At 37.1% G+C, this 13,202-nt stretch overlaps 2 protein-coding genes across 4 annotated transcripts; one reads left to right on the forward strand and one right to left on the reverse strand.

Moving 5' to 3' along the window:
• Positions 1-2,502: 2,502 nt before the first annotated feature.
• Positions 2,503-4,978, reverse strand: LOC112148081. Its single transcript, XM_024274877.2, has 3 exons — positions 4,947-4,978; positions 3,236-3,357; positions 2,503-3,083 (listed from the first exon to the last, which is right to left on the reverse strand). Exons 2-3 carry the CDS (start codon positions 3,332-3,334, stop codon positions 2,703-2,705), a joined length of 480 nt encoding a protein of 159 aa, XP_024130645.2. The 5' UTR covers positions 3,335-3,357; positions 4,947-4,978; the 3' UTR covers positions 2,503-2,702.
• Positions 4,979-4,989: 11 nt separating this feature from the next.
• On the forward strand, positions 4,990-12,266 carry LOC112147905 (leucine-rich repeat-containing protein 43). 3 transcript variants are annotated; one of them, XM_024274559.1, is made up of 13 exons: positions 4,990-5,207; positions 5,418-5,633; positions 6,654-6,764; positions 7,039-7,178; positions 7,566-7,636; positions 7,745-7,804; positions 7,884-8,041; positions 9,221-9,350; positions 9,643-9,782; positions 9,853-9,942; positions 11,348-11,566; positions 11,652-11,736; positions 11,917-12,266. In XM_024274559.1, the coding sequence occupies exons 1-13, from the start codon at positions 5,121-5,123 to the stop codon at positions 12,069-12,071; spliced, it is 1,662 nt and encodes a 553-aa protein (XP_024130327.1). In that variant the 5' UTR covers positions 4,990-5,120; the 3' UTR covers positions 12,072-12,266. The 3 variants fall into 3 exon arrangements, with proteins under 3 accessions (XP_024130327.1, XP_024130325.1, XP_024130326.1); XM_024274557.1 differs by having other exon boundaries at positions 7,566-7,804; XM_024274558.1 differs by having other exon boundaries at positions 7,566-7,804; positions 9,221-9,284.
• The last annotated feature ends 936 nt before the right edge of the window (positions 12,267-13,202 follow it).

The following is a 13,202-nucleotide window of genomic DNA, read 5'->3' on the forward strand; positions in this document are numbered from 1 at the left end:
GTTTCTCATTTTTTTTGTCGCATCACATCGACAGTCCATATTTTCTTTGCCTTTTATGTGAGGAAGTTTTTACCGTATTACAATGTATAGTGTATCTTGCATATCGGTTCTGCACTTGTTGGGTCTCCCCATGTTTCTATACGACATTTTGTGTTCAGCAAAAAAATAAAAATATATTTTCTTATGCTTTATATGAGTGTTCTTGTATCAACATGTTTCCAATGACTTACAAATGACTCTGAATAAAGGAAGAATCCAAAACGCTATGAACTATTGTAGCCTTTTTTAATATACAATATAATAGCTTATTTTTAAATAAATAATATAAAAAAATACTGTCTTGGCCTGAAAATAAATTTAAATCTCTGAGATCAGACATTTAAATTGCTAAGTCTTTCCTTGACGAGCTGCAGCAGACACTTGGCGCACAGGTAAATGTCAAGTATATCATCAAAAGCAGGCAAGGAGCATTTTCTGAAAACTGGCTTGCCCCGATATGAAATCTCTATATCCTGGAGGTACTGCATGCTCATCCGGAGCAGTTCTGCTAGTTCAGGGATGAGGTTGGAGAACTTTTCCATGTTGCAGCGGATGGAGGAAATCTGTGCGATTAAAGGCTCTCGCTCTGGTTCCAGCATCTCGGACACATTGAGGGATCCGCAGGAGATGTTTTGAACCAAACTTGGGTCATTCTGTCAAACAAGTTGGTGAAGAAAGCAGTTGAATAACTGTTGTGATTACTCAAATGTGTGTGAAAATCTAATCAAATGTCCACTTTGATAGTTATTTTTGTGCAACAAATTTAAAGAAAGCTCAAAACATTTAAATGTTCTAATGTTCTGCTATGACAGCTTTGCTAAATGTAATAAATAAGATACAAAGCCTATTGTAAAAATTAAATTGAAGTCAATTTTTGTAATAATAAATTGGGAGAGGCTTTTTTTTCTGAAAACACATTACACATATTTAAGAAAATAAAAATGTGACAGTTTTACTTGTCTTAAACTCTAAAATCTTTAAACTTAGCATCACAACTGGAAAAAAACAACTTAAACTTGACTTTTACCTAAGAAAAAAACTTTAAAGTTTTTTGAAAAGATATGTCTTAAACATTTTTCCAAAAAAAGTTCAAATTATTAAAAAAATAAATAAAAATAGCGAAAATAATTCTTACAAGATGGATCAGTGTGCTTTGTATGGCCTCCAGTACCAACCCAATGGTTTCCTTCAAGGCTTCATCCTTTGCTTCCCTCTTCACGGGTACAGCGACTGTGTGTGCCAGGTGTAGGCACAAGACAATTAGAGCTGTATCAAAGATGGGACAGAGAACAAAATACAGATTAATTAAAACACATATGCTCTGGAAAACAAACCTCAAGGTGCAACCACTATAGGAGAGTTTCACAGCTATTGCTCAACTCTGTTAAACAGGCCTAAATGAGGTTTGTGGGACTAAGTGATACTGTGAACCGCACTTGAAGATGCTTACCAGCACGGGAATCCATGAGGGCAGGAGGCTTCAGGCAGCAGCAAACTCTGGTAAGAGTTTTTGTCATACATCTTTTGAGAGCCCCTTATATTTTCACTCCTGAGATAAGATCATTGGCTAAATAGTTTCCAATGAGTAAGGAAAAGACCAATGGAATGATTCATTTTTAGTCTCTGGGGTTTCCCTTTTTTGGATTTAACCCCCCTTAAAACAAACTTCTATCAGTTCAATTGAGAAAAAAATGATATTATTATTCATCAAAGGGTGGGGATCATCCAGTCATTTGTGTAAAGCGGTTGGACATCAGAAGCTCTAAAAGTTTGATTTGCATGCACATTTTAATTTAAGGGATTCAACTCTATTTTAGAATCTCAACATTACATTTAGCATCAACAAAATTGCAGTCTTTGGAAAATTGGACAACATTTTTTTGTTTCAAAAGTAATAAGAATCTCACTGTCCATCCAAAAATGGCGTGCATGAATGTTGACTGTTTAGGTTGGATTTGTGTGAGTAGCATAAAGGCGTCATATGTCACTAACTAAAGACGTTTATCAGGTTTTTTAGTTGTCAGCTGCTTAATCTGGTCTTTTTCCTGCTTCACAGAAACACTGATTATTCGGTGGGAACTGGGAGGATGTGAACACAGGAGGCGGAAGAAGATGCAGAAGCTTTTTCATGCCAGACCCTGCAAGACACTGAAAGATGAACAACCTGTTGCTGTCCTACATGTTGTGCACTTAGTCCTGGATGGAAGTTTTTAGAGAAGGCACAAGCAGGTACAGACTATGAGTTGAAGTCAAGAGCAAGATAAAACTGAACATGAATGATTTGGAGGCAAAAAATAAAATAAGTCAAGCTTTATCTTCCATGGAGTTCGTAGTGATGTCAGGTCTGCCTGAAGCCACACTGACCTCATCTTACGAGTGTATACCTCCTTCTTTCTGGTTAACTGAGGTATTTTTGTACAGTGATGACACACCTTCAAAAGGGATTTTACTCTAGGTGTTGGCTTTATTAATGACACACCAAAAAGGCATCACAAATCTGGCAATTCCAGAGACAGATTTCTAAATCAATGACATAAATAAATACGATTAAACTTCAATAAATACTAAAAAGATTAATAAATAAATAAATACAATCAGACACATTTAATTAGCCCAATAAATAAATAAATAATAAATAAACACTCAAGTGTTTCCAGGAAAGATTACTGACTGCAGAGGTTGGTTCTCAGGAAGCTTTCTGTCCATTTCTTTGTGAAGTGAATGATCCTAAAACCGTATCCTTTCATTGAGTAGCCATCCTGAGCTGGGACCTCCCGCTTGCAGCTGTTGTCAACTTTGAAGTGCTCTCTGGCAACACCTCTCAGCTGATTTCTAAATATTTGGAGGTTTCTGGTGATTTTAGAGTAGTTGGCATACAGGTTCTTGACGATGTGTGGAAGATGATTTTCGAGGTAGTCGTTGATGGCACACACTGAGGCTTGGATCTCATTCGTAGTGTTTCCAACAGGAAGAGTTATTCCTTCCACTGGCCTTAAGTTGTTGTTTCCTTGTCCTGGACACGCTTTATTACACACTTCACGGCTCTATGGATGACGTTAAAGAAGTTATCACAAAATATTTAAGCTTAATATATCTGAAATTCAGCTGGTAATTTATTGTAATTTAAACTTTAACTCCAGTGATGAAGTAAAATTACTTTATGCTCTTTGTCTTTTTGTTTTGTGACCATACTTACATAGCTGTCTTCTGCCTTTTCTAGATTTTTCAGTGACAAATTCATAGTAATCCAACAGCTGCTGTTCATGGATGTGGAGGAGATAACGATGGACATCATTGTGAGGAAGAAAATGACAAAATCTGCAGACAGATCACACACACACACAAAAAAAAATCGAATACCCTACTAGAGTCAAAATGATGTCAACATCAAATAGTAAACTCTTCAACTTCTCAAGTTCATGTTTGACAAAATGTAATCAGAGTTGTTTGTACAAATTATACACCAAAAACAGCCTACCTTGAAGGCGACGCATGGTGAGACCTGTTAAAGCCGGGTTTAGTGTTCATGACCTGGCACATATTGCTTATATACAGTGCGGGAAGTCTTTGTATTTGTCACCAATCGGTAGTGACGTCTTTGGTGGCATTATCGACTACAAATCTCTTTGTAAAGTTTCCTTTTTTGCTTTTGTAGGGCATGGTATACCACTGTGGCTAATGTGTGCAGTCAATGCAAAGTCTCACATCTTCTGAGACACTGGGTGCTTATACTGAAAGTATGCGAGGCATCCACATTTTCTTTGAAGTTACCACTTAAATTGCACACAACTGCGTGAATGTTTGACTTAGATGCCACAAAAAGGACACTTTAACAATTTTAGTTAAATAAAACAGTTTCAAAATTTTGGGGGGGAACAAATTAAAGATGAAAATCATTATCGGTTCTCAGACTTCATCTGCTAAAAAGAATGCAGTTATTGAGGCAAAATTTTTAAAAATACTGACTCTAAGTCATCCAGAAATGCTAAGTGTTTCTCCAAACAATATTTTAAAGCTTGTGCTAAAACCTTACTGACTACCCCAGGTGTCACCCTCAGAAAAAAAACTAAATTGTGGTTGGTCAAGTCCATCAACCTATACCTCTCCAAACAATGAGCAGGTGCAGAGCTTTTACTTTGGAGTCAAATTATTATTCTAAACTTTTTTTTTTGTTGTTGATCAAATGATGCACGCCGTGGATTTTTCCAATCATTAAATTTCTGTTTCCTTTTCATTAAATGTCATCACTCTTTGTTTCTCCACCTTTCCAGATCATTACTCATGCTTTCTCCACACCATTCTCCACCACGTTTTACCCTCAGAAATCATATGTTCCAAGACCTCCATCAATGTCCAGAGCAGGGGTCTGCAACCTTAGGCTCCAGATTTAGATCCTATTGAGGCTCTTTGACTTTAAAAAAGTGCAAATGCTTAGCAAAATGAATAGGTTAGCTAGTAACTTGATAGGGGATGTATTTTATTTTGAAAGGGACTTGTGTGTGCCTAATTTACTCATTGTAGAATAGTTTGTTGTAACTTGTGATGTTTAAAAAGTAATGTTTCTCCCCTGAGACTTGGATGTGTGGGTGCTGGAAATGTAACACCCCTGATTGTTATGTGCACTTCCTGTCGCCCTAAACACCTGTCCAGGTGCTCTGGTAATGGGTATTTGAAGACCTGTCAATCAGAGATGGTATTGCATCTAACTTGAGGGTTGATATTGTCCTTTATGGGTTAATTCTGGTTCCCACTGGAATGATTCATTCAGTGGCATCATGCTTACTCTCCGAAAACACACACACCTAGATACAGATAACAGAACCCCAGTTTAACACTGAATCCCTTATTTGTTGTCTATTTGCTAAGCAGCTGGACAGGACAAAAAGAGAGAAAAACTCAAGGCATACTGTGCCTGAATTCCTGGACAGAGGCCCAGCTGTTGCCAGGCAACACACATGTGATTGTAAGCAAACACCAGGCCAAAGACATCCGGCTTTACTAGAAGTGGCTTACATACTGGAATTTATGGTTCTTGTCACATTTAAGGTTTAACATTAACCTGTGCGACAGTCAGTGCCATCATGGCATCAAAAACACTTTCATCTGAGATAGAAAAGATGATCCGCCATCTTTGTTTGACTGACTTTCCCTGTGGAAATGGCAGCTGGGTGAGTTCTAGAAAGACTGTTTAATGTGTTATTAACCTTAAAACTAAGCACTTTAATTTTAAGGCTTGTAGTAGGTTGTTTTATTCCGATTCAAACTAATTTTATTTCTATAGCACCTTTTATGTGAAGAACAGCTCATGGTGCTGTACATAAAACCACTAAAACACCCTTATACATTTAAAACTGATCAAACCAGTGATCTGTTTTCAGAGAAAATCCAAAGATAGTGGAGATGGCCCAGAGACAGAGTCTGCAGATGAGCTTCTGGATCTCTTAAAGTGCCCCTGTTCCCCATGGGGGCAGGTTGATGATTCCTGGAGCCCTCAGGTTTCCACCCTGAGAGAGTTGGCTGTGCTCACTCCTGAACGTCTACGCAAAAACTTTATTCACAACCACTTCACAACACTCCGCATTGTTGACAAGGGTGTAAGTATGAAGATTTCCTGATCCAGATTTACGGAAATAGAAGCCATCCAACAGCTGGTTTTTACTCAAGCACGAAATGTCCAAACAATGTTATTGTAGCGGTTATTTCAGTGAATATTGCCTTTCTATCCGCTGGAACCAATCTGACCAATCTGGCATATTTTCTCTTTTTCTGACCATTCTCTGTAAACCCTAGTGATGGTTGTGGGTGAAAATCCAAGTAGATTAACAGTTTTTTAAATACTCTGACCAGCCTGTCTGGTACCAACAATCACATCAAGTTCAAAGTCACTTAAATCGCCTTTATTCCCCATTTTGATGCTCGGTTTGAACTGAAGCAGATTGTCTTACCCATGTCTGCATGCCTGAATGCATTGGGCTGCTGCCATGTGATTGGCTGATTAGAAATTTGCCTTAACAACCAGCTGGACAGGTGTGTCTAATAAAGTGCCCATTGAGTATATACAGTACATATACATAAATGGGTTAGTTTAGAAATCAGAGACTTCCGTATTTGACTTTCTCCCCATTGACAGATTGTGCGTCCCAATTTCATGTTTTTTTTCTCTTTACATCAAAGGTTAAACCAAAGTGGGACGTGTACAATGACATGCCTGTTGAATTCAAAGACAGACCTCATTACTGAACCACAAACAGTGCCAGTAAACCGTCAGAGTTTCATTTTCAGCCTGAGCAGCTCTTGAATATCTTTCATTCCAGCTCCCTTCCAACTTTTAAATCAAACTCAGATCTCTCTGATTCGGATTTTTACTGAATTTTATTGTGGTTGTATCCGAGAGTTCAGCTAAATAAAGCATTCTCTAACAGCCCTTATGTGTTATCTTAATAGTAACAGTTTTGGTTTGGGGGCTGAACACATCTTTGTAAAGATTTTACAGTGGAGAACACCATCGTTTTATTAATTTTCTTGGAGATAAAACAAAATGAAGCTTAATGAACACAAAGCATCCTTGCTCCAGGTGTATGTGGATCGTTTGACAGTACGTCTGCTGTGCTCAGGTGTCAGTCATTGATGATGGTCTTCTGAAGTTCTCAAAGCTGGAGGAGTTGGTTCTGAGTGCCAATCTGGTGACAGAAATAGCCGTGGACAGACTTCCCATTACACTAAAGGCAAGTCTTTTCCTGAACCGCATTGATCTGCCGCTCTCTGCAGCTTATCAGATTGAGATGCTTCAACAGTTTCCTCCTGACTCACAGATAGTCAGAAAGCCCAGAGTATTATTGCATATCTTACTTTTGCAATCACTTCTCATGTGAAACACTTGTATGTGACATTGCTGTTTGGTGAAAGTGTTCAAGACTCCAGACTGTTTGTCTTGGTTTGACAGTGTGAAAGTGAGCCTGATGCTGTCATGATTGACTGTAACAAACGCTCCTTTTGAAGGTTTTGGAGCTTCGTGCAAACCGGCTGTCTTCTTTAAGCGGCCTCAGCAGCTGCCGGCTTCCTCAGCTTCAGTATCTCAGCCTCGGCTCGAACCCCATCGGTTTGCATGAAGACGTCTCTCATATTAATGGAGGAAAATGGTTAATTCACTCACACGTGCCTGCAAACACACACACACACAGACAGGCAGAGGAAGATGTCTGGTTTTTGAACCGGGTCAGGGGAAAATTCAAGGGAAACTGTTAGTTTGGTAGCTAGGTGTGTAGTGTTGCATCACATCATGATGAGATTCAATCACTGTATGTGTATCTCCATGTTGTGCTGCTGTTTTCACAGCTGTGTTTTATTTTCCTGTGGGTGGTGACATATCAGCGAGTTAAGACCTTTGATCCCTCCATTCCACTCCATCCCATTGACATGAACCAAAACAAAAAGAAATCTATTCAGCTCTTCATTTTCACTATGCATCTAATCTTTTTTTCCTAATTGACACAATTCGGTAAAATTGTGTTTTTCTTCTGTCTCAGGCCACAGCTGGTGTGTTTGGACCTCAGCGACTGTTGCTTTGAGGACCAGCAGGCCCTAGTGAAGGCCTTAGGTACACTCTCACGCCTTAAGACGCTGGTACTTGAGGGAAATCCTTTCACTCTTGCACCAGCGTATCCAGGCTTGACTGTGGACACTCTCACACAACTTGCTTACTTAGACGGCTCAGAGATCTCCCCCGAGGAAAGACATCACTTCAGGGGTTTGGCTACGATGAGTGGTGAGTGTCGACTGCTGTGTCACCATAATGTAGGACTAAAAGCTCTTTTATAATGTAAGGATGATTCTCCCGTGTGCAGATCTAAAGGTGGATGTTGCATTAACCACAGTGAGTGTTGGGAGGATGAGAGGAATCCCAGATCCAATGATGAAAGTGGACGGATCAGAGTTACCATTCGTAACCTACAAATATTTCATCAGTTATGAATTTCCTAATCATCGCACTCCTGATAATCTGGTAATTCACTTGTCTTACATTTTTCCTTCTCATCAGCAAATCTGACTCATTCTCATTACATTGTAATTATGAATAAGTCATTAATTTAAAAGTAGTAAATAATTTAAAGATGTCATCCTGATGTTCTAGGCATTTTTATAGGTGGAGAGTGAATGACTTTATGTTTTAAATATAAATACAAATGCATTGTTTTAACTGTATTTCTGAAGGCAGGAGCTACAAACAAGTAATTTGCAATGTTAAAATGTAATTTTGATGGCATACATATATATACTTACACAAATTTATATAAAAAAATATATTTAATTTTCACCCAAGAAAATAAAAAACATCAGTTAAACCCTGACAACCCCCCTGTTTTACATATGGACTAGTGTTGTTTGATATTTCTAAATTATCTTAATTTAAGTGCTTGCATTGGCCTGAATCTGTTGTATCTCAAAAAGTATCTTTCAGAAAGAGAAATTATAAACGCACAAGGATGAAACAAAATCTTACATTTTAAACATCATATCGTTATTTAACAACGATATGTTTGAAAAAAAGTTGTTGGTCGTTGTCAACTAAATTCTTTAAACTAAAATTCAGAAAATTTGACAAAATTAATATTGATGAAACATTGATATGTGCTGTTGGGTATTTAAAAAAAATGAGTTATTAAAACAGTTTTAAAATATTATTTTAACATTGATTGTAACATTTGTTGTGGTTGTTAAAATCAAATGCAACAATAACACTTGTACATCCGATGGAGTATTATAATAATATTGTTATAATAATATAACAAGGTTTTTTTTGTGCTAATTTATGACTTAAAAATCTCTTAAATTTACAACTTTAAATCTAGTAAATTTACAAGATTTAAAGTCATAATTATTATTTTTTTTAATAAGCTGGCCCTAATACTCTTCCACATTTACAGAAACGAATGGTTAAGATTTTTTCCAAAAGTTTAGGAAACATTACTGTTCTTTAATAATTGCCACTTAAACAAAAATAAATAATACTTTTTAATATATTTTTATTGATTAAACATGCTGTAACAGACTCAAAGTCATAGCTCTGTCAGAAATTATAGTGGTGGAGATCCAAGGAAATATTAATCGTAGTAGAAACGTAATTTAATAAACGAAATACATCACGACAAAACATTTAAAATCTTTCTTTTTTTGTTGGCAGGACTTGGCCTGTGAGTCTGTATCCGACACAAAATCCACAGAACAAGATGACTCAACTAACACAGGTCTGCAATCAAACAGGAACCATGAAAGATCAGACTCCGGCGTGGTCTATTCCACAGAAACCTGCAGTAGGACTCTCTCCCAAGATAACGGAATCACTATGCAAAACATTGAAACTCACAAAACAGTGGGTGGGGTTTAAGATTCACTTATAGTGATGTAACTGAGCTACACATCCTGTAAACCTGGAAAGATCCGTTCCTAATCAGCCTTCATGGAATTACTATAAGTTTACATCAGAGGACACGTAGGCCGGTAGAGAGGATGACACTAATCATTTATCAGTCATCATGCATTCATTTATTTCCTCGCTAACTTTGATGTTTCATCAGATTATGACATTAATCCTTTTTCCCGCAGTGTCCAGACATAACACATCAAAGTTAATGTGGTCTGAGGTCATGGATTTCAGTGACTCACAAACGTATACCGCCACTTCTCTGAGAGACTTCAAGACATTTCTGAATTGTGGACTTCATTTGACGCTAGAGGAGGAAAAGGTATTGAAATAAGGATCTGATAAAATTCTTTATTTTTTATCTTTCATATGTGGCATTTAACATATTTAAGGTAGCGTCATGGCCGGCAGCCTGTGAAGATGCCCCGTCAGCCAAATCCATCCAAACGGTGAAAGAGAAGAAAGGCAGAAAAGGGAGAGAAGTGAGTTTGTCATAAAACAAACATGTTATTAGTAAACTCATTAATGACCAATCAGGAAAGTCTGAAATGTTTGTTCATCCCGTGCGTTTCTGAGCAGAAACATCATCTGTCATCATGGTGATTAATGAGCAGCATTTACCTAAAGATAAGAAGTTGAGTTATTTTTTTCAATTTTTACATAAATTGAGGTTCCACCTCAAAACCCACAGAAACAGGATTTAAAAACTAGAATATTGTGAAAATGGTTGCCAACATTTTGGAGGAATGTTTTAAACAGTTTCACCATCTAATCATCAAACTCAAAGTACCTGCACAGAATCCCCACGTCATTTAATTAGGTCAGTTTGATCAATATGGGGAAGACTTCAGCATTGATAACCAGCCAGAAGAGCATCACTCATCGCCTCCATAGTTTGGGTAAGCCACAAAAGTTCATAGCTAAGGAGGGTGGAACATCTTCTTGATCCATGACTACATTTTGATTCTCAGAATCATAAAGCCCACCCATACATAGAAAAAGCTTGGGGGTAAAAAGATCAGAATTACCCCCAACTCTGATGACAACCTGATCAAACATTTGCTGGGCTGGTCAATGACGGATTCACCAAATAAAACACAGTGGTTTATTTTTGAATTATTGACTGACAAATGACTTACCTGCATCTTATGGTGCTATGTTTGAAGCTCAGGTTCATGTTTGCAAAATATACCGCAAATCAAATTTCTGAATTTCAAATTCTATTTGAAAATAGAATATCTTTTACAAGCAGAGCAAAGTCTATATTTAATGTCCAGTGTTGCACACCTGAAAAGAAAGCCCAAGGCCAATCAGCATTTTTCAGTAGTTGAATGGAATAAAATGCAAACGCACTTAAGATAATGCAAAAACTTTAAAAAATTGGCATGGGAATTGAAACAATAATTCTTAACCAAACAGCTACATAGTATTTTATCTTGCTTTATAATGTAAAATAGTTGAACCTTTTATACCATTGCATTGTTTTATGGTAATTCTTGTGTTTTCTTGTGGGACTGAAGGTGGAAATTAGCTCTCAGAGCTATAATCTGATACAAAGCAAATTTTGTGCATAAATACACTTAAAAAGGGGAAACTATACAATCTTTCTAGGTAGATTTTAGTTTGTATTTTTTAACAACACTGGTCAGATCAAACTGCTCAGCCCTGACAGGGAATTATTGGTAAATGTTTCGTTAAGATGCTCAACATATACAACTCTAATTTCATTCCACTAATTTTTTTTTATTAAACTTGACATGACTTTAAAATAAGTGTTCTTTTTATCAGTTCTAAAAATATTCTTAAACTCTATCATGAGTTCAGACAAATTAAGAATGTAAGAAGTGTGCTGCAGTTTTGACTAACACCAAAACATATCATCTTCAGTCTCAAGACAAGCTGACTTCCACCAAAGTCAAGTCAACGGACAAGAAGGGGACGGCCGTCCAACAACTAGTTCATGACGCACCTATCAGACGAGTCCTCGGCTCAGCTCACGTCCCTCTGCACAGTCTGGTCAGAGGAGAGCGTGGACTCGGTGTCGTGTGCGAGTTTGATCTTCTGCACCCAGACTTTGAGGTGGACGTGGCACAAACACCTCAAAAGGCAAGTTCCATCCAGTCCCTCAAATAATGTCTAGATTCAGTTAACAATTTTTATCAGAACCTGAAATCCGGTTTTACCTTTGAAGGATTTGGAAAAGGACAAAAATGGAGATGAGGAACCAAAGCAAAGAGAAAGGAGCGGAAAAAGACAGAGCGTATCACATTCAAAAGGTAATTTCTGCTTTGTGCTTCTAGAAAAGAAGCACAAAGCAGAATTTGATAAATAGACAGATGTGGATAAGATGGGGGTAATGTATAAAAGATTTGACATAATTAAAGTGCTGGGATTTTTTACTCAACCTTTCTTCAGTCTGCTAACTTGTTACATTTTTGATGTTTTTCTAATGGCAGGCAAAGGAAGCAGGAAGCAATATATGAATACCCCGTCAGAAAATACTATGCCTGTCCAGCGGGACCCAGTGACTGTAGAGCTCAGAGTGCAGCTGGAGAAATGGGGGTCAGCTTCACAAGCTAATGGCCTCATTCAACCACACCAACATTCCTGAAGCAAACCCAGTTTTCTTTTTCACAACAGCTTGGGCTGCAGAGGTTCAACCCCTCCAAGCATTTCACCTGAACACTGGATTGGCTACATTATAAACTTAATTGCAAACTAAGTGTGTTCCACTTCATTAAATTGTAACTGAAACTTGTCAAATGTACACAGAGAAAATTAAATAAAAAGTAGCATCCCATCTTAATTGCTTCAGAGCTCTTATTTTCTCCTATTTCTAACATTCATGGTAACCTTGACATTTGTTGTGCATAAAAACCATCCCAGGCTGTCTGTATATTTTTATTCACAGCTTTGTTTAAAATATATTAGAAAGGAGACTTCAGAGTCAGACTATGTAGACATTCTAGTAGGGCATATATATATGTGTGAGTGTCTGTGTGTATATGTATATAGACAAACCGTAGAAGAATCTAAAGGTGACAATGTTCCTTTTGGTGAAAATGTTATGTAAATCATTTTTTTTTCTATTAAAGCATCTTAAGACTGGAATTAAAGTGCTAATTGTGTATAACACAAACACTTTTCATTGCATGGTTATACAGAGAATGCTACTGAAATCATAATTATGTTGTACTGTTTTAAGGGTCAAGTTGTCATCATGGCAATTCCACATTTTCTTATTTATTTATTTTTTTTTTGCATTTGTCTTCCTTGGCAATCCACTAATGGGACTAAAGAGTTGGAAATTTGCCAGAATCTCCAATATTTTAAAGTATTTATTATTATGTACAGGCCTATTTAATCAATTAACCAATCAACTTCCTGTATGATTTTCAAGTGTTCAGCAAACCATAAATCTGTTGTATTTTTTTTCCACACAAAACTGCTGCTAAATATAGATTGGTTTGAGTTCCAAATTCTAACAATGAATTCAGAAAGAAGAAACAAATATCCAATACATCTATTTAAAAAAAAAGGGATTCATTGAGTATTTCATGTAAATCTGGCATTTTGAGATTTTTGAAATGTAGTTTACCGGCTAAGAAAATATATTTGTAATGGGGATAGTTGCAGCTCCAGGAGTTTTGTTTGTGGCGTCCAAGAACATGTTTGATATAAAAAGGAATAACTGAAGGATGTCCAAGAATCATCAAAATCTGGAGGTTATGACACAGCAGAA

Source organism: Oryzias melastigma, linkage group LG9 (assembly GCF_002922805.2).
Source record: "Oryzias melastigma strain HK-1 linkage group LG9, ASM292280v2, whole genome shotgun sequence".
Taxonomy (NCBI): Eukaryota; Metazoa; Chordata; class Actinopteri; order Beloniformes; family Adrianichthyidae; genus Oryzias; species Oryzias melastigma.

Bases quoted from the DNA above. Each gene is read 5' to 3' on its own strand.
- LOC112148081 (XM_024274877.2), bottom strand. From the start codon at position 3,334: ATGATGTCCATCGTTATCTCCTCCACATCCATGAACAGCAGCTGTTGG. The intron at 3,084-3,235 runs GTAAGTATGGTC...CGTCATCCATAG, and splicing joins AAAAGGCAGAAGACAGCTAT to AGCCGTGAAGTGTGTAATAA.
- LOC112147905 (XM_024274557.1), top strand. From the start codon at position 5,121: ATGGCATCAAAAACACTTTCATCTGAGATAGAAAAGATGATCCGCCAT. The intron at 9,783-9,852 runs GTATTGAAATAA...AACATATTTAAG, and splicing joins TGACGCTAGAGGAGGAAAAG to GTAGCGTCATGGCCGGCAGC. The intron at 11,737-11,916 runs GTAATTTCTGCT...TTCTAATGGCAG, and splicing joins GAGCGTATCACATTCAAAAG to GCAAAGGAAGCAGGAAGCAA.